This window comes from Archocentrus centrarchus, chromosome 6, assembly GCF_007364275.1.
Source record: "Archocentrus centrarchus isolate MPI-CPG fArcCen1 chromosome 6, fArcCen1, whole genome shotgun sequence".
Lineage (NCBI taxonomy): Eukaryota > Metazoa > Chordata > Actinopteri > Cichliformes > Cichlidae > Archocentrus > Archocentrus centrarchus.
Window position 1 is genome coordinate 35592505 of NC_044351.1, and position 20558 is coordinate 35613062.

Sequence of the window (20558 nt, forward strand, 5' to 3'; positions counted from 1 at the left end):
CCCCGTACACGCCACAGTTCATCCTGCTGCTTCTATCAGCAGCCACATCCTCAATAAACACTACTGCAACATGCCCATGCTGTAACACTGGCTCCACCATGTTTGGCAGATGATGTAGTAGTGTTCATTTCCTACTCCATCCGTTTCTCTAAGCAGGCCTTTCTGTTCCTGAGTGTAACCAGCGGTTTGCACCTTCTTTTAAAGCCTCTGTATCTGCATTCATGAAGGCATCTCTTATGGACCTTGACAATGATGTGCTACCTCCTCCAGAGTGTTGTTGACCTGGTTGGATGTTGTGGGGTTGTTTTTGGAAAAAATTCTGTCATCACTGGTGCACTTTGGTTGTTTTTGTGGTCTTTCAGGCCTTTTGCTGTTGCTGAGCTGGTCAGCACATTCATTCTTTTAAAAATGTACCAGATTGTTGATTTGGCCCCTCCTGAATTTTTTTCTCTCTATGATTGGTTTATTTTTGGTGTTTCAGGATGGCCTGCCTCTTTGGGCCTCACATTTAAAATTACAGTATAAAATATAATTTTAAAAAAGTATCAAATAAAACTTCAGATGTTCTGTTGGTTTTATTTGTCATGAAGTAACAAGAGAACAGGCTGTAATTCATAAACAGTAAATGAGAGCCTTTTGTTAAACCTCTTGAATTAAATCTGCACTTCAGTCACATCATGATTGTTTGATTGTTGTTGGTCCACAGAGCAAAACTTCAAAAATCATGTCTTTGTCCAAAAAATGATGGACCTGACTGTCCCAACCTCCTAATTAGTGCTGAGTGACAGGCTCATAAAATACTGAAGTTTCACTCACTGAACTGATAACTGCAGCAAAAATGCTCCAACATGAACCAGACGTCCATTTCAGGGACTGATCTCAGGGCAGGTGAGGGCTGGCAGACGGCCATCAGCGCGTGTGTCAGTTTAAGCAGCCACACCCCAAACTTTAAGCCTTAATGATTTTCAGATCTTTGGATTATTTCTTTGTTGTAACGATGCTTCTTGGAAATAGTGAAAAGCCTGTTTATTCCCCTTAAATGGAGCCACATCTGTGGGTTACGCCCATGAAAAACGTACCAAATCTTCTCTGCCAAAGCCAAACAGCTGATCCCATGAACTGTGAAGCCTTCAAAAATTTTTAAAAAGTTATTTCTGGATAATTCAGAGCTGCAGCGGCTGGTGGTCAGGTCTTTCCACTGCAGCGCTAATCCTCATGTTTTGTTTTTTGACAAACCAAAGAAAGAAGTCAATAATAAAAATGAAAGCAGACCTAATCCCCATCATTACCAGTGCATGTAATCCTCACCTGGTCACTGTGCCAGTTAACATTCAATGCAACAAAAAAATCAGATGAATCTCTTTTAAAACAGTGAAACTATTTTGAATAAAGTGACCTTTAACCTCTTAACCTTCTCCAGGTAACCCTGGGATCTGGGATAGATTTGACTCGTGATGTAGCCACATGTTCAGAAACGAGATGTTATTGTTGCATGACAGAGTTTCTGTCAGGAGCTTTTTCCACAGGGATGCTCCACACAGGTGTGGACTGATCCCATGACCTGCTGACCCCACCCACGGCTTCTCTGGCTGATACATGGAGACGATCACTTTAACTTCTGACTTTGTGTTTATATGAATGTTTATATGTATCATAGAGACATCACATCCTCATTTGATGCAAACGGTGATCTTCCTGAAGCCTTTACCGCAGTCTCATGCAGCACGTTGCTCTGACTCAGGGCTCAGTGTTTGATGCTCTGCTGCTTAACAACTATGAGGAAATTTGTTAGTCTAAATGAGGTCCTGAATGGGGACTGTCCCTTCATGGGACCCAAGGTTTCATCGGGGAAAACGGGAATAATAATATCAGTTAATTATTCACTTCAGATCACTGAAGAATGCTTTTAATATTTGAGCCTCATTCACAGCAGATAATGGATATTTTCACAAACCCATATTTGCTGAGATTATTTACTCTAAATGTGATCCAGAGCTAAAGTCCTCGTGTGGTGCTGTTGTGTTTTAATCTCTCCCGGATCAGTTGCAAGTTAAATATTAAGTATTGTACCCCACAGCTGCAACTCAGAGTGTAGTTCCCGCAGCTCAGCGTGAACGAGTTCATGTTCATAACTCACAAGTTTGAAGCGAGTGCAATGCCCCACCTCACCACCAAGTAGTCACCTCCACCCACTGCAGCCACTTCTAATATGTTATCATACACTCATTGAGTTTACTAAATAGCCATATTAACAATGTAATGCTGAAGTGCATGATGGTCACAGATGATGTAACAACTTTACAAACTGTTAAACCGCACCTCAGACCCGCTGTCAGCACGGTGGAGGAGAGCTGAGGATTTGGGCCTGTTTTACAGCCACACACCCACATCCGCTCCTGGGAGGAGCTGCAGTCATCAGTCATCCATGAACTCCTCTGTATATGAGGTGGCTGCAGCTCAGGAGGTAGAGCAGGTCGTCTACTAGTCAGAAGGTTGGTGGGTCGGTTCCTAACTGCTCCAGTCTGCGTGCCAAAGTATCCTTGGGCAAGATATGGAAACTTGAGTTGCTCCCGATCTGTGTGTGTGTGTGTGTGTGTGTGTGTGTGTGAATGCAAACATCAAGTAGAGTACAAAAGCTCTATATAAGAACTAGTCCTTTTTAGGGCTGCAACTATTGATTATTTTAGATAAGAATGCTTTTGTCTTATTAACAGTTCATCTGCATATTTTAACCTGAGCTGCAGAGTTTAAACGAAGCATCGAAGCAACAAATTTGTGTCGAGGATTTTTAATAATCAAATTATTCAAATTACTCGAGGAATCAGGAATCAGCTCTAGTCCTTTTAACATATATCAACATAGTCTAGAGTCACATGTGAGGCCATCAGTCTGACAGCTAAAACACACAACAGGACAATGATCCAAGCACAACAGCAAGAACAATGCTGCTGCAGTCAGAGTCCAGAGCTCAGCCTGACTCAATGCTGTGGGGGGGACCTTCAGAGAGCTGTGCATGAATGAATGACTGAGTGAGCTGAAGAGTGCCCAGTCCTCCACAGAGATGTGACAGATTGATGAAGCCACACAGAAAACCATAAATTCAACCTACTGCTGCTACAGGAGTGGCTACAACCTGCTGAATAATAGGAGGACTAAGTTTTTTGCATGATTGTATATTACAAGGTTGCTGCCATTAAAAGCTATTCTGTTACAGTTGGGAGAAAATGAACTTGTTAGCGTTAATTGTTACTAACATAAACACTTCATTTTTAGCTTTTTGGTTGTGTGGTGCACATAATGCCTACTGCATATTTACTCCAGAGCATATCGATTTCACTTCATAGCAAGCTGATAGCATCTCCTCATCTACGAAACGAACAACAAGCCTGATGACCCCCCCCCCCCCCCCAGCCACTTCTTTAGCTAAAAGTTAGCTGTTAAATTCTGAGCTTTGTAGCATCAGCAGCATCATCCTCAAACAGCCTCACCACCAGTATGGTGAAGCTGTGGTTAGCTTGCAGGAGCTTCTTTAGAGTGGCTGACAGACACTTTTTGCCCCGGCTTATAAAAATGCAGATACTTCCACAGTGTAAATGTGGTCCTCTCTGTCATCATGCTAACTGACCTGACTGACGGCCATGAGCCTGGAAACATTTTACTGGTGTGCAGCTGCACTCAGAGGGAGACTGAAACATCAACGGTGTTACAAGTTTGTCACAAACATGGCAGAAACAAATGTTGATATTTTTACACTAATGACTTATTTATCTGTTTAAATCATTACTTTATTTGCAAATTTAACATCATTCATTTGTCTGCATCTAGTCTTGGCTAAAAAAGTCATGTTGCTTGTAAGATATTAAAATGCACCAACACCACAAACATGATGGAGTCCAGTTCCAGGGCTGGAGGTGAAGCTTAGCAGACTGCTAGCAGATGCAGTTGGACCAGTTTGCATGTCAATCAAAGCAGCTCACTTTAAAACATAATATTTATTTAAAACCTATCAGCCACCATACAGTCGTTTGGGAGAGGGTTACAAGTAATCATGGATACTTGTGCTGGAAGTCTGGGAGTCTGGAGCCGGCCCCAAGAGGCCTCTAGAGGAGCTGCAGCTTTGAATGCCATTGCACCATGACCCATGAGTGCTTATGTAATAATGTACATGGGGTGGAATGTCAACACATTTAGCAGAGTTGCAGCTGGTGTGATCTCGGCTTCCACTTCCTTCCTTTTTCTGCCGCCTTTCTGTATTAGTGGACTCTATAAATGATATGAAAAAGCAAAGCAAAAATAGAAATGCTGTCAGAATTGGAGTTTAGACATCTGCCCACTCATCAGAAAAGATGTGGGCGAGGTCAGCTTCCCATTTCAGGCTAAAGTGGAATCCAGAAATAGTGACGACATTAACGGGTCATCAGAGCATGCAGTTCCTGCAGACCTGGATTCTGAACACTGTGATGAGATGGACATTATTCATTTCAGCTTTAACATTTCTGTTGTTTCACTTCATAATGGTCATGGCTGTGCTGTAGCTGTCGACGTGAAAGAGAGGTGTCACAAAGGAGCCAGATCACCAGGCTGAGCTACTACAAACCACACAGCCATGTTGTTACACTCGTTTTGCTCCAGCAGCTATGTCTCTGGCAGATATTTTGCATCTCTTAGTGGTTGTTTTGTGACTCTTCCTGGTTGTGTTACATCTGTTTGTGGCCAATTTGCATCTCTTCATATCTTTATGATCATTTTGCATTCCCTATCTGAAAAAGAAGCAGAAAGGTTCACACTATCTGCCTCATTGTCCCATGCAGTACTATGGCTGTGCATATAGTCACTGTTTTGTGCTCAAGTATGCAAATGTATTCTTTTTCTTAATCAGATATGAAAGTAAAAAGCACTGGCATCTTAAATGTCTTATTTGGAGTAGGGCATATCTATAGGGATCATTAGTGCAGGCTTTGATACTGTTGACCACAGCGTGTTACTAAAAGGCTTAAGGTTTTGGGTGTTATCTCTGGCTCTGCATTCGACTGGTTTCTCCTCCTTTTAACCTTTTAATAGACTTTCTTTATTCGAGTCAGTATACTTCCTCTCCAAGCACTGCTTCTTTAACCTGTGGGGTTCCACAAGGCTCAATCCTGGGTCCGTTATTATTTCCTTTCTACAGTCTTCTTTAGCAAGTGTCATTTAATATTTTAATTACCTATCTTATCACTGTGAAAATCACTTACTTACAGTACATAATAGTAAAGAAAAGTGACAAGAAAAACATTTGAACATTTTGAAGTAAAACTATCTGCAATAAGACGTTTTGAATAAACACAACACTGGTGGTTTAACAGTAATGATGAAATGGGATTTTACCCACCTTTTGTGTTATGTAACTCAACTAAAGACAGCAATAATTTAGTGATGTCTCCTCAAATAAAGGATGATTTATAGAGTTGCAGGGGAGGCTTGTTTGTGGGTAAGCTTCTCGGAAAAACATACACACTGTTTTGAAGGGCATTGTAGGATTCATAAATGTTTAACAGTGGGTTGATTTTACTCTCATGTGCACTGACTGAAAGGTCTCTGTGATGACTGATGGGTTAGTAGTGTTTTAAAATAGTCCCGGCAGAAACTTTCCTGTGTTTCCTCTGTATGCAAAAATCATGCTTCAAATTTCTCTCTTCCTGTGGCAGCTGCAGATATGGCTTGTTCGGGGCAGCAGGGCGAGATGACGGAGTACAGGAAGATAGTGATCAAGCGGGACATGGAGATGGGCGTGGTCATGACGGTGTTTCGGCAGAAGGCGGAGCGACTCACTGTGCAGGTCATCATGGAAACCCGGCAGGTGGCGTGGACACGAACCGCAGACAAGACTGACGGTGTCTGTAAGTATTTTAATCCTCCGTTGGATGAGCTGAGGGTGTGAGTGTCTCACTCTTCCTGAACCCACACAATGATAAAGTGGTGCAACTGTGGGTCTTATTGTCAGAGTCCAGCTGCAGGATGCTGCAGCTCAGAATGTCCCAGGGTTAATTAAAAAAATGATTTTAATGAAGGAGACTTCATAAATGCATTCATCTGTAAGCACAACCTGACACGCTTTAAACCACACCATCCACACTTCTTTCTCTTTGACCTTGTTTCCTTGTATCTACATATATACATACACTATACTGCCAAAAGTATCCACTCACCATCCAGATCACTGAGTTCAGGTGTTCCAGTCTCTTCCACAGGTGTATAAACCAGCACCTAGGCATGCAGACTGCTTCTACTATCATCAGTGAAAGAATGGGTCGCTCTCAGGAGCTCAGGGAATCCCAGCGTGGTACCGTGATAGGATGATACCTGTGCACAGAGTCCAGTCACTGCTAAATATTCCACAGTCAGCTGTTAGTGGGATTATAACAAAGTGGAAGCAATTGGGAATGACAGCAGCTCAGCCATGAAGTGGTAGGCCACGTAAAATCACAGAGTGGGGTCAGAGGATGCTGAGGGTCATAGTGCACAGAGGTCACCAACTTTCTGCAGAGTCAATCACTACAGACCTCCAACCTTCATGTGGCCTTCAGATCAGCTCAGGAACAGAGAGAGCTTCATGGATGGCAGCTGCATCCAGCCTTACATCACCAGGTGGTGTAAAGCACGCCGCCACTGGACTCTAGAGCAGCAGAGACGTGTTCTCTGGAGGGATGAATCACACTTCCCCATCTGCCAATCTGAGGGAGGAGTCTGGGTTTGCTGGTTGTTTTGAATATCAGCTTTATGAAGTTGCTGTAATTCAGCCTTCACAGATGATTGTGGCCCAAACAAGGTAGTTAACCATACATCACAATATTCAACCAATCAATATTCAATCAATTCATGAAACAGTGAGTGTGTTCCGTCTCCTTGTTCTCCTTGATGGTGTGGTTTAACTTTATTATTATTATCATCAATATTTCATTTTAAAAAGGAAATGAAAAACTATGCTTACTGATTAGTTTATTATATTGATGCACAGGAGCCTGATGGATCATTACCTGTCCCATTACCTGATGCATGAATCACACAGTTTGTGCAGTCATTTTTAAGTGGACCTCTCCTGCTTTTCCTCATTATCTTTTATATGAACTGTTGCTGGATACAGTAAACTGGACGAAAGTTCAAAGATGAGGTAATCCAGGCTCAGGCTGCTCTAAACACACATGGATTTTCTGCTCTTGGCTTTGTGTGATGGAACAGATTGGGGATATTGTTAATACAGTATAATCATCTCAGACTCATAGCTCTAGCTGTGAGCACAAAACCCCTGCCCACTGTTGTCCATACCTTCTGTTTGAGAGGGGAATCCAATCAGTAGTAGGTTTGATTAAGAGAGTAGGCGGGGACAGACAGAAGATGATCTGAGGGCTGCATGGAGGCCCAGTTTAAGATGCTCGAGTCCATGCTTAGAATATAGGAATATGCATCACAGGGCCCCTTTTTTTGTTTTCCATGCATGCAATAAAATACAATAAAATACCTTTATTGCCATCATACAGGATGTACAATGAGAGGGGATGATGGGGATGATGGTATTGAAAAGTCAACTCCTCTCTTTTTAAAAACACTAACCACCATAAACATGCTGTGTTTCAGTGGACCTGTCTGAGATCAGAGAGATCCGTCCAGGGAGGAACTCCAAGGACTTTGAGCGCTTTAAAGATGGGAAGGACAAGCACGATGAGAACACCTGCTTCACCATCTTCTACGGCTCTCAGTTTGTGCTCAACACCCTCAGTCTGGGAGGTGAAGCCTTCTGGATTTAACACCAAAATCTGCATCTGCTGCATGTGACAGACCTTTAGTTGCTGAGTGGATTTGCGTGATCTATTTGCATCTTTTCATTTTTTCGGGTTTTTCAGTACATTAGGCTCCTCTGTGAAACGCACCTGTTGCTCCAGGAAGTGCACGGTGCTTCTGCTGTGAACAAGAGTCTAATCACCATCTCATTTGTTTTAGGATGAACAGCAGCTTTGATGTTCCCTGTGTCATATACAAACTCCACGGGCTTTGTTTGTGAAGGTCGTTGGTCATGTGACTGTTTTTACTCGTTTACAGCTGATTCTGTGGATGAGGCGCAGAAATGGCTGATTGGCCTCGAAATGCTGAGGGAGGAGACTCTGGCATCCCCCACTCCAGTTCTCATAGAGAGGTGGGCAGGCATACGGCTGTGTTTTCATGTCTTCAGACAATATCACATATTCATGTATTCTCACCATAACTGCTACTTGGTTAAAGCAAACATTACTTAAACGTTAAACCACCAGAAAAACAGCTCAGTTTACATTTGTGCTCAGACCAAAACCTCAAATGTTCATGAACACGATCATGTTGGAGGTGGATCCTAACATGACTTCATGGGAGTGACTTCACTCTCTCTCACACACACGCACACACACACACACACACACACACACACACACACTGGTCCAATCATTGATCTCTCTGTGTTATTGCCCCTCCAGCTGGCTGAGGAAGCAGATGTATTCTGTTAATCAGACCAAGACAAACAGGTACAGTAAATATCTAGTTACTGTTTAGTTTGATACTTTTTACTCCATAAATCCAGACTGGTGTTTTCTGATCTCTGTCAGTGATGAACCCCGAGAGCACCAGTCACACCAGTCACACCAGTACCAGCTCCAGTATATCCACAACACACACCGTGTTTACCATAGGTCCCTTTACACTGGATATTATTTAACAGTATTAATGTGTATAAATTGTAGCAAACTATATAGAACATCCATAAAGAACATGTAGCTATTGAACCAATTGTTGTAACAATGTATTTGGTTCCTCGTTGGGGATTTGGTGAAATCGTGCAGTGAACACGTGTCACAGCAGTGGGTCGTTCCCCTCTAAAGTTCAGTTAAATGATAAAAGAGAGAAGAAGCAACGAACTGTGAGGAGAGCATCCTCTGTGACGCTGTTTGATCGATATGTGCGATCTATAAACAGCAGTTTGATTTCTCAGCTGTTCATATGTTTGTGACTGGATTAGAAAATAATTTTAACAAAGATGAAATCACAGCTAGAAGATGAGAATGTAAAAAGGATGCAGGGAAAACAGATGTTTCACATGAGCAGCTTCCTGTTACACGTTTTCTTCAGCGAATCATCAGAAAACATATCCTGTCATCCTGATGCTGAACATTTCATGTGGATACCATCTCTACTATCTGAGGACATGTTAATGTTTAGCATAGACTAAAGGGATTTTCTCATGGGGTGGGAACTGTTCATATTTGGTTGATTTTATATGGAATTACTCAGTTTCACCCAGTTTCATTTTCTCATGAATGACTGGAGCCAACGACATGTTCATCTGCAGCCACACCTGCATTAATCCAGTTAGATACCTGCTGTCACAGCACGCAGGAGAAACTCTGAACGTGTTACAATCAGGAAGCTTTCGATGGTTTCCAGCCTGATCACTGTTTTTTCCAGCATCTCCATGAAGGAACTGAAGGCGCTGCTTCCTTTGATCAACTACAAGGCCCTGAGCTCTCGCGCTCTGAAAGATAAATTCCAGGTATTTTCCGTCTCACTCCTTTTCAGAAATCATTAAACCTACTAAATATTCCGGGTCTCTGTGGACGATCCCGTCAGCTCGATCACAGCTTTCATGTCCTGCTTTCACAGGAAGTGGGAGCAAAGAAGGATCGCCTGGACTTTGAGCAGTTTCATAAATTTTATAACCTCATCATGTTTGAACAGAATGAGGTTGGTATGAATTAATGACATGATCTAAATTACTGCACTGCTGTAATTTTTTCTAGACTTTTAATTTATGCTGTTTTTTTTTCTCAGATTCTTGATGAGTTCAAAAAAGAATCGTGTGCTTTTATTCTGGGGTGAGGTCCCATCTTCCTGTAAGTAATCATAAATCTGATGAAGGATGTTTGGATCGTTTGAATGTGTGTTCCCTCTCTTCCATCACGCAGTAACACGGATAAGCCAGACGCCTCGGCTGTTCTCCTGCACGACTTTCAAAGATTTCTCATCTATCAGCAGCAGGTAAAGAAGCTTCGGGAATAATGAGCTGGTCAGAGGAGCTTAAACCAATCACATGAGCAGCAAAGGTCGGGGACCAGCTGTGTGGCAGAGGGCGCGTCTTTCTGCTCGTTAGCAAAGATATCAGTAAATGTGCTTTGTTCATAAAACCTTTCCTTCCTGTTTCATGTGTATGAGGACAGCTCGCAGGGACAAACACATTTTAAAGCTGATTTTGGGGCAAAGTCATCAAATGTCTCCTGGTCTTTGGGACGGGTGAAATGCAGAGATCAGTGAAGGAAATCTGTCTTATTTATATTAAGCTGCACATTTATTTCTCTGCTGAATCTTTATGATTGTAATCGTTTCTTTGGACACACTAGAAAAACACGGCTGCAGCGACACTGTAACAACTTTAATATCATCCTCCTCTTAAAATTATCCTAAAAGTCTTTTTTGGCTAGGAGCTGGCATCTGGGCTCCACAATGCCCCCACCCTCTCGTCTCCGTCTGCATGCCCTCCTGACCTGACCTTACCCACCATACTGCTATCCTGGCTTTAAATGTGCAAATATGCTTATGCTGAGGTGTTTTTTGGAACCTCGTACGGTGTTTATAATGAACACAGTACGAGATGATTTTTTTTTAACCTACCTATCCCAGTGTATCTCTTTCTGTTCTTCTGCTAAAGGTAGCGCTGCATGACCTCAGGACACCTGCCCCCCCTGTTTGCTTCTGTTCTTTGTATTTCTTGGATGGGTGTTCTGGAACGCAAAATTTCATTATATGTTTTCATTTTATGTTTACATATATATGACAATAAAGAAACCTTGAAACCTTAAAAAAAACTGAACCAAACACTGAAATTATGATGATTTAGGCAAAAATCAAACTCATTATTTTTAGGAGGGTGATGACGTCCGTCAGGTCACCAGAGACGCTCCTGGTTTAGGGTAGGGTTGAGTTTGGGGCACATTTTCAGAAGCTTGGAGATGTTCCAGTTCAGATGAAGTCTTGTATATTTTTGGTATGATATTTCTATTAAAACATTCCCATTTGGATGCTCCAACAAACTTCTTGGACAGGTTTGGATGTTACCCCTGCACAGGCCACAGATGTTAGGAGGCCAATTATTTTCAGTTCTTATTCATAAGAAGACTAAAAATATAAGGGGAACAGTAATATGATATTATTCATTATAGAGACAATAATATTAACTTCCTCATTAAACAGAGAAGTTCTTCTGGTTCTTGTTGCTGTGAAATGCTGTGTGTCGGTTTGGAGTTTAGGGATTTGTATGAGACCTGAAACTATGATCGTGTGTTAGTTTGAAAACAGGAAACACACGAAAATGCAACATTACAGCGATTTATGTGACCAGTGTATCAAAACTAGTTTGGATTGTACTCAGATGTCATAAATGTTCTGAAGAAGATCTTTAATTGTTTTACAGAATACTGTGAGCTGTAAGAAGCCTCCACCTGAAGGCATCAGGTGCTGTATTACAATAATAATAATAATAATAATAATAATAATAATGAGGGTGGAAGGGAAGCTTAGATTAGATAAACTGTAGCTGTGACAGTGTCTCACTTTGAATCCTGGAGCTTTCTCCAGAGTCATCGTAGCGCGGGGCTCGACAGCTGAAACATGACTGCCGGCGTTTTTCCACTTATAGCAGAGTTGGAGTCGCAGCGTGCTCGCTGCACCGATGGTGGTTTAGAAAAAACGCTGCCCTGATAGAAACTGGGCCTAATGTACCCTCTGCCTGGAACGAGCCCGTCAGCTCCACCGTCTGTTTAGATCGTTTTCTTCTGACGTGTTCTTCGTATGCAGAGTGCTCCAAAGGTGGGTGGAGCTTCAGGGATTTCCTCTTTGGTTGATGTCATGCAGCTCCCAGACTAGAAAAAAGGGAAAACAACCATCCTGCAGTCTGAGATCTGAGTTTTGGGTCACATGGATTTCTTGTACATATGCTGACCTAACTGTTGGTTTAATATGAGCATCCACCAGTGTGCTAACAGTCTCTCAGTCTGTCCATTTCCTTCTTTCACCATCAGGAGGCCTGGGCCAATGATCTGAACCAGGTCAGAGAGCTGATGACCACTTTTATTGATGACACCATGAGAAAAACCAATGACCCCGAGTTCACTGTCAGTGAGGTATTCAGCAGATCATCAGTGAAAATATTTGTTGTGTGCTGAAACATTGAGTGACTAAAAATAGCTTCTAGTCTTTGGAATTTCTAAGTGAACACATGTATTCCCATTCAGTAACAGCTGTACAGCTGTGAGATCCAACAGTAGCAGCACTGATGGGAAATTTTGGCGTCTTGGATTGTGTTTAGTATATGAGACATCTGCATGAAGCAGTGCAGTTTGAGTCACAGTAAATGCTGCCTCCTCAGGGTAAACGTCAGTCAGCAGCTGGCTGCGGGTTACAGCCTGGTGGAACGGCTCAGCTTACTGTAAAATCTGAAGCTCTTCTCCTGTTCTAGTTCCTCGGCTTCCTGTTTTCCAAGGAGAATTCCATCTGGGATGAGAGGTGCTCGGACATCAGCACTGTGGACATGAACAATCCTTTGTCGCATTACTGGATCAGCTCCTCGCACAACACGTCAGTTTTGACTCCACGAGCACTCACAGAGCTCATGCATGTTAATGAAGCTGAATAACATTCACATATTGGACCTTTATTAAACAGATATCCTGCACTGCAGAGGTGCAGGACCAACGTCTTATATTTGTGAAATACATGATGTTGTGTGTCTCGCCAACAGCTACCTGACAGGTGATCAGATTCGCAGTGAGTCGTCCACAGAAGCTTATGTTCGCTCTCTGCGTCTGGGATGCCGCTGTGTTGAATGTTAGTATCCTGCACGTGTTCCACCCGGATCGTAGATGCTTCAGTTTTGACAGTTACAAACTGTTCAGACCTGACATTAACATGCATGTTGGCTTGTTTGTTTGTTTGTTTTATTTATTTAAAAGGGACAGCACACATTAATGAACATCAAAATGTAAATATGCCAGAATTAGCCAAAAAGGCTACTTTTCATCTGTAGTACCTGGCAGGTCAGACAAAAAACATCAAACAACAGACAACAAATCTAAATCTAGACAACAGCAGCATTAACAAAAGCTGATTCTGGGACAGCTCAAAGAACACATATAAGCACTCGAGAAGTATTAACAAAGTGCTGATCGTTCAAACGGCTATCTCGAGGTGTTGGTTTGGGCACAAAATAGTCACATTTTTACCCGTGTGAGCAAATGTGTCCCGAGCAAGGCGCAACATCCAGGCCATAAAAAGGACCAAGTGGAAGTGCCACAGACTGCAGTTCCTCCAGCGGCCACTTGAGGCTGGCTCCAAAAGTGTGGTGCCAATTTTCTTGTAACAACTTCAAGATGACGTGAATTATTGAACATTCTTTTAAGCCGTTTGTACACCGTCCCAACCAGTTTGCCAGCACTAACACTGGAGAACCTCTCCTGCTCTAACCCTAACCCTGCTCAGGTATCTCGTCAATTAAGCGTGTTTACCAAAAAAAAAAAAGCTGGTCAGCAACGATCAAAATACCAAGCTGGAGTCTTTGTCCACAAACTACTGGCTGATGTCACAGTTTCTAAATTCATCTTTTATATATAGTCTGATTTCCTACAGATAGGCGGAGTAGCTGCACAGCTACCTTTTGGAAATGGAAAATCTATAAATGTTTATTTGCACATCAAACAAGTAAGTGAGAACTGACCACTAGCACTTAGTCAAGACACAAGTGATGATTTCTGTGAGCTGTCCACGTTTGATTGGCTTACTCATGACACATGTTAATGTCAGGCGTGACGACCGCCTCAGTGGCCGTAATACTGAGGTACAACAAAGATGAGTCATTGAAACAGCAATGTCTTTATTTTAGCTATAATGTCTGTTTTGATACACCATTTTGACACTATATCACCAAAAGCATCCACTCACCATACAGATCACTGAGTTCAGGTGTTCCAGTCACTTCCACAGGTGTATAAACCAGCACCTAGGCATGCAGACTGCTTCTACAAACTTCAGTGAAAGAATGGGTCGCTCTCAGGAGCTCAGTGAGTTCCAGCGTGGTACCGTGATAGGATGATACCTGTGCACAGAGTCCAGTCACTGCTAAATATTCCACAGTCAGCTGTTAGTGGGATTATAACAAAGTGGAAGTGATTGGGAACGACAGCAGCTCAGCCATGAAGTGGTAGGCCATGTAAAATCACAGAGTGGGGTCAGTGGATGCTGAGGGTCATAGTGCACAGAGGTCACCAACTTTCTGCAGAGTCAATCACTACAGTCCCAACTCTGTGGAACAGTTTGGGGATGGCCCCTTCCTGTTCCAACATGACTGCACACCAGAGCACAATGCAGCTCCATAAAGACATGGATGAGCCAGTTTGGTGTGGAAGAACTTGACTGGCCTGCACAGAGTCCTGACCTCAGCCCGAAAGAACACCTTTGGGATGAATTAGAGCGGAGACTGTGAGCCAGGCCTTCTCTCCAACATCAGTGTCTGACCTCACAGATGTGCTTCTGGAAGAATGGTCAGAAATTCCCATAAACACTCCTAAACCTGTGGAAAGACTTCCCAGAAGAGCTGAAGCTGTTATAGCTGCAGAGGGTGGGCCCACATCATAGCCTCTGGATTAAGAATGGATGTTACTCAGGTTCATGTGTGTGTGCGTGTGTGTGTGTGAGAAGACAGACGAGTGAATACATTTAGTACTGTAGTGTATTTATATTAATGATTTTGTCCGGTCACTGGTTTGGGCCTTTTCAAACATCTTCATCTTTTATTTAATGCTCAGTAACTTGTGATGTAAATGTCAGTGAACCATGGCTGACTCCTACCATTACACTATAAACATAATTTCTTTAACTTATCTACATGAAAATACAAAATATGATGGACACAGTTTTGAAGAGCTTTAATCTACAGTAAATATTTTCCTGTATTTACTGTGAAAGTACTGAATAACTCTGTATATGGTGACAGTGAGCGCTGCAGTTTTCAGGATCTGAAATGGCTTCTGAAAAACGGACCTGAGCACTTTAATTTCATGTCAAGTCTGTATTCAGAATACCTGCTTTGTGTTAAACAGTGGACTGCTGGGAGGGCCCCGGGGAGCCAATCATTTACCACGGCTGGACCAGGACGACTAAGATCAAGTTTGAGGACGTCGTCAAAGCGATAAATGAGCATGCTTTTGTCACCTCAGAGTAAGAATAGAAACAGTACACCTGTCACACAAAACGTCTTGCTTATATTGTATCCAGATAAATTAACTATTTAAATTAAATTAATTAATTAATTATACTTTTTTTGGCTTACGAGGTGCTCTTGAGTAACACATGCAACCCAAGGGCCGATTACCTGATGGCATAAACATAGTGTAGTGGTTTTGTCTCTGTTTGGATGCACACCTTCTGTCAGTTCAAAGGTTGTACATACCAGGATGTATTCAGAAAACCTCTGCTCCTTAGCAGGTCTTAAAATGAGCTAAATACAACCGCAGAGGAGCAGCACAGCATGATGTATTACAGCGATCTGTTTAAACCAAAACGCAGAAGCAGTGTGTGAAAATCTAAGTGCACCCCGTCATTCAGGAGCTGGATGAACGACTTTTAGCAGCAGTAATCTGAAGTGATTGTTTTCTGTGTGACTTTATCGCTCTGCTCTGGTTTTCCATGACACCGTTCAATAACCATGTCTTTGGTAACCACCTGTGGTCTCAGGTTCCCGGTGATCCTGTCCATAGAGGAGCATTGTCCTTTAGAGCAGCAGCGTCAGATGGCTCGGCTCTTCAGAGAAGTGTTTGGAGACAAACTGCTGACTGAACCTGTGGAGCACATGGCTGAGCAGCTGCCTTCACCTTCGCAGCTGAAGGGCAAGATCATCCTGAAGGTACTGGGTGCTCAAAGTATTCATGTGCCACTGAGAAACGTGTCCTGATAACCGTGCTCTCTTTCTCGGCTTTGAGCAGCACAAGAAGCTCAGTGTGGAGGGAGGAGGGACCACCAAGGACTTCAGAAAGGGGCAAAAACAAGGAGACCTGGAGATCTGGGACCCTGTGGACCAGGTACCATCCTACAACGTCAAGAGAGTGCAGCTAGAAGAAGAGATTTGAAGTTTAAAGGGTCAAAGACTGAGTCAGTCCGTGATGTTTGTTCTACACTTGAAATGTCCTGAAATCCAATCAGAGGAGGCAGATCAGCTCGTTCGGTGCTGTTTCCTTTATGATGGTCAGATTAAACTGCTGCATCAGTTGTAACAAACTGAAGTGACTGAGATGTTGTGTATGTGAAGCTCACAGAGGGTTGGTTTTTCCTCTTGTTGCAGTTCACTGTGGAGTCATTGTGGGTCTCTTTGTAATTATTTTGTCTCTCCATAGTTGTTTGTGTATTTGTGAGTAGGTCTGGTCTCATTTTGTGGTACTTTATGTCTCTTCCTGATTTGTTTTTGAGGGTTAAAAATGGCTCCTGATGCTTTGGGTCCCTTTTGACCTGTTCAGTAGTCCTTCCATGATGGAATCTCATAATGAGCCTTTTTGAAAGACTTCCTGTGCAGGTGGTGTGTTTTTCATGAAGGTGAAGATGTAAATGTTCCTCTCTCTTTGTCAGCGGTGGAACAAGCACTACTGTGTGATCTCTGACGATAAACTGTACTACGCAGAGGAGTACGAGGAAGAGGACGAAGATCCCAGGAAGGTAAAACAAAGAGGGAGGCTGGAACTTCATGTTGGAAGATGTTTTTACTAATTACAAAATAAAAGCCCTCCTGTTGGCTGCCAATAATTCTGAAAGCTGCAGGGGTGTGACAGACCTCAGGCTTCTGTAATAAAAACCTGAATTTTATACTGAAATACACAGTAGATTGGTCATATTTAGGTATACAAATTACACTAAAGCAAAAGTACAAATGAATTTGGTATTAAAGTGATATCACCTGCTGATATATAATAACGGTCTACCATTGATGGCTGAGCTAGACTTCATTTTTAATAGTTATGGATTGGTGAGAAAGCTCCAAGCTTTCTATTATTTATAACTTTGTTTGTAACAAGGCATTCTGGTGTGTAAATTAAAGGTAAGACGTGTTAAAAATGTGTTTTTCAGTATCAGGAGCTTCACTGCTCAGAGCCGTGGTTTCACGGCCGCATGGAAGGCAGGCTGATGGCTGAGCGACTGATCCAGGATTACTGTGCAGAGACGGGGGGCAGAGATGGCACCTTCTTGGTCCGACAGAGCGACACCTTCGTCACGGACTTCACCCTCTCCTTCTGGTACCGTGTCCCATGTTTAAATATAATATGACGTCCCTTTCTAAGGACTACCTCTTCCAAAGGATGTGGCCTGAAGGTGAGGTAGGACCTAAATACTGAGGCCACCAGTGTTCAGTTTCGTTTCTAAGAGGCCAGCAGGGAAAAATGATGTGACGTCAAAGTATTGTGGAGTTGCAGTAAACAGCTTCAAACTGATTTCATCCAGATTTGAAGCATGTGAAGAAGCACTTAAAGTCTGTCAGCAGTGCAGCAGATCAGATCCGTATCTAACGTCACATCTTCAGAAGTGAAAAGATCAGACATGTTATCTGTGCTGGTCTTTGTGTGGAAATGCATTCAGCTCCTCTGAGGGGTCCACCACAACATAACTGTTGACCTGTCTGACTATGAGATCAGTTCCACCAGTGAACATTTCTACAAATTCATGTTTTAACTGGAAATCATTTAAAATAGTGCAAGGCTATTCTCCCAGTAAGGGCTACATGGGGGAGTACAACCAGATTTATGTATTTCTGGCTGCTAAATGATACCATTTCTGTCAGGACCGCTTTAGTTAAAATAGGATTGTTAATAATTCATATTTGGCAACACTGCTCTGCTGCAGGAACTGAGGAGAGCCTGCAGCAGGGAGAGCACATTTCCCTGTCCTTCCATGGGCTTTCATGGAGGTGGGTTTCAAAGTGGCTTGCAGATGATTTAATATGAGGTTTAACAACAGATGCCAGGATAGCTGACCAAGCTGACTCCATGCTGGACTCAGTTTGGGATGTTTAAAAAAGGGTCTGTTGTGCTTATTTTGGGTTCTGTAGTTTTATTCTTGTACTGAGTCTAGCTTTCCTGAGTTTACAGTTTAAAGTAATGTAATATTCATGTCTGTAAGCATCCTCTGTCTGAAAGAAGCAGTTTTAGCTCCTCTTCATTTGAGGCCACCACCTTTTTAAACCAGCTTTCTTTTGATTGGCAGCCCTTCATAAATGAAAGGTTTAAACAGTGGGTGGTGGGGCTTGTGTGCTTAGAGCCAGGGAGATGCCCTCTCTGTTATACAGAACCAAGAGCAAGAGTGAAGTTTTAGATCAAACTGTGTGTTTTTGGTTAAAGGGGGAACAAAATGTGAGCTTTACTGAAAATGCTAAAGTCCATAAACACCCAACAAAAGGCTGAAATATCCAGAGGCACACAATTCCCAAAACTAACACGGAATGACAGTTACAGGGAAAACTCACACAGGAAGCAGACTGTCCAACAAAGGCCACAGGACACACAGAGATGCACACAGAGACACTCACAACACATTGACTGGGGGTTGAACACAGGTAAAACAGGAAGTGAACATCAGCATAAGTGGAAACAAGGAAACATTGAAACATGAATGAACGGTGCGAACACAGAAAAGGTGGCAGAGAAGAAGAAAGAGGACAACAGCTGCAAATACAAGAACCAAACAACTGAATTCATTCCTAGAAAATCATGAAAGAAACAGAAACCAGAGACGGAGTATCTCACAGCAAGGAAACAAAGTCACAATAGAATCATAAATAAATAAGAAGAGTGATCCAAAACTTTACACAGAGCAGAAAACTGAAATAGAAACTCAGACTAGAATATAACGAAGAATAGAAAACACACAGGTCTGTGCAGGTTCTCAGACATCCAGCTCAGGGTCGTCTCTTTTAGACTTCTTGAACTGAAAGGATTACAGAACTCCTTTTCCAACAAAACCTCAAATCTGGGGTGACCGTCTGGAGCCTGAGCTTCTGGCTAATGATCTGGACATCCACCGACTTCATTATTTGAAGTGTGTTTAATCTGAGTATTCATCACACATTTGACTGAGAATAAAGAACCAGGTCGACTCTAACAGTTGTGATAGTTTCTCCTACCCTGGTGGAAATGGTAAAAGAAAACCTTTGAATGAGCAGGTGCATCCAGATGTTTGAGTGACAGCTGTGATGGCGATATCATTATCATCATCGTTCTGCTTGCATTTCAGGCGCAGTGGGAGGGTCCAGCACTGCCGTATTCGCTCGGTCTCAGAGGGCGGGCACACGGCCTTCTACCTGACGCCAAACCTGCACTTTCCCAGCGTGTACTCCCTGATCCAGCATTACAGAGACAGCCCACTGCGCTGCCAGGACTTCGAGCTGCGCCTCACTGACCCCGTACCAAAGCCCAACTCACATCTGCAAGAAGGGTTCGTCCCACAGCGTGGAACATGACAGATATGGATACATGAACACACAATGCACACATGATTTGATGAGTTCATCCCTCTGTATCACAGTTCTTTGTACAATGCTACATCAGATTTCATAAGCACCAAAGTGATATCTCAGCATATATCTATGAAAAGCTTCAATTAAGGTTTCCATTTCAGACTGTAGGAAAGCTTTACATCTCACATTTAGTGCAGCACTCATGCAGAGCATTCACACCCTCGCACACCCACATGTTTCTTTAGCATCACCTGATAAACATGCCTGTGAATGAATGCACGCTGTAACCCTCCTGTGTTTGTGTGGTGCAGGTGGTTCTACAGTAACCTCAGCAGAGGGCAGGCAGAGGATTACCTGCTGAGGATTCCCAGAGATGGAGCGTTCCTCATCCGGCAGAGAGAAGGAGAACCAGACTCCTTTGCCATCACATTCAGGTACTGTGCCAAATTCTCCAGAAGGTCAGGATTACTACAGTAAAAACTTCTAAAACTACCTATTTACATACACTGACCCCAAACATCATCAGTGAGAAAGTGGAGCTAAAATGTCCTTTTCTGACATAAATCTGGTGTGCCCAGGATTACGTGGAAGAGAGCCCCGGCACCCCCCTCAGCCCCCTCACCCTCACCCGTCAGCCGATAGTGAACACACTGTGATCATCTGCATAAAGGATAATATAACAAACAGTAACTGTTTGTCATCATCTTCTCTCCTTCAGAGGTGATGGTAAGGTGAAGCACTGCCGCATCCAGAAGGAGGGCAACATGTACTTGCTGGGCACCACTACGGAGTTCGAGAGCCTTGTGGAGCTGGTCAACTACTTCAGGAAGAAGCCGCTGTATCGCAAGATCAAGCTACGCTACCCGGTCACGCCCGAGCTGGTCGACCGCTTCAGCACAGTGAGTTTCTGTAGGAACAGAGCCTGTCACGACACTTCGCTGCTGTTAAACCAGGTTAAACCAGGAAACCAGGCAATAATTTACTTGGACAAGCTGATATTTTTCTAAGAAAACACATAAAT

General features: G+C 42.9%; 1 protein-coding gene across 1 annotated transcript in view; it reads left to right on the forward strand.

The window, feature by feature from the left end:
* Window positions 1–20558, forward strand: part of plcg2 (phospholipase C, gamma 2) — a 41599-nt gene that overhangs the window by 6149 nt on the left and 14892 nt on the right. The window contains 19 exon segments of the mRNA XM_030731331.1: window positions 5685–5876; window positions 7612–7761; window positions 8074–8167; window positions 8481–8528; window positions 9466–9550; window positions 9661–9741; window positions 9829–9872; window positions 9963–10035; window positions 12072–12173; window positions 12509–12627; window positions 12791–12876; window positions 15144–15261; window positions 15778–15946; window positions 16026–16121; window positions 16663–16749; window positions 17158–17324; window positions 19315–19515; window positions 19849–19971; window positions 20256–20436. Coding sequence (XP_030587191.1) covers window positions 5693–5876; window positions 7612–7761; window positions 8074–8167; window positions 8481–8528; window positions 9466–9550; window positions 9661–9741; window positions 9829–9872; window positions 9963–10035; window positions 12072–12173; window positions 12509–12627; window positions 12791–12876; window positions 15144–15261; window positions 15778–15946; window positions 16026–16121; window positions 16663–16749; window positions 17158–17324; window positions 19315–19515; window positions 19849–19971; window positions 20256–20436 — 2208 coding nt within the window. The 5' untranslated portion in view covers window positions 5685–5692.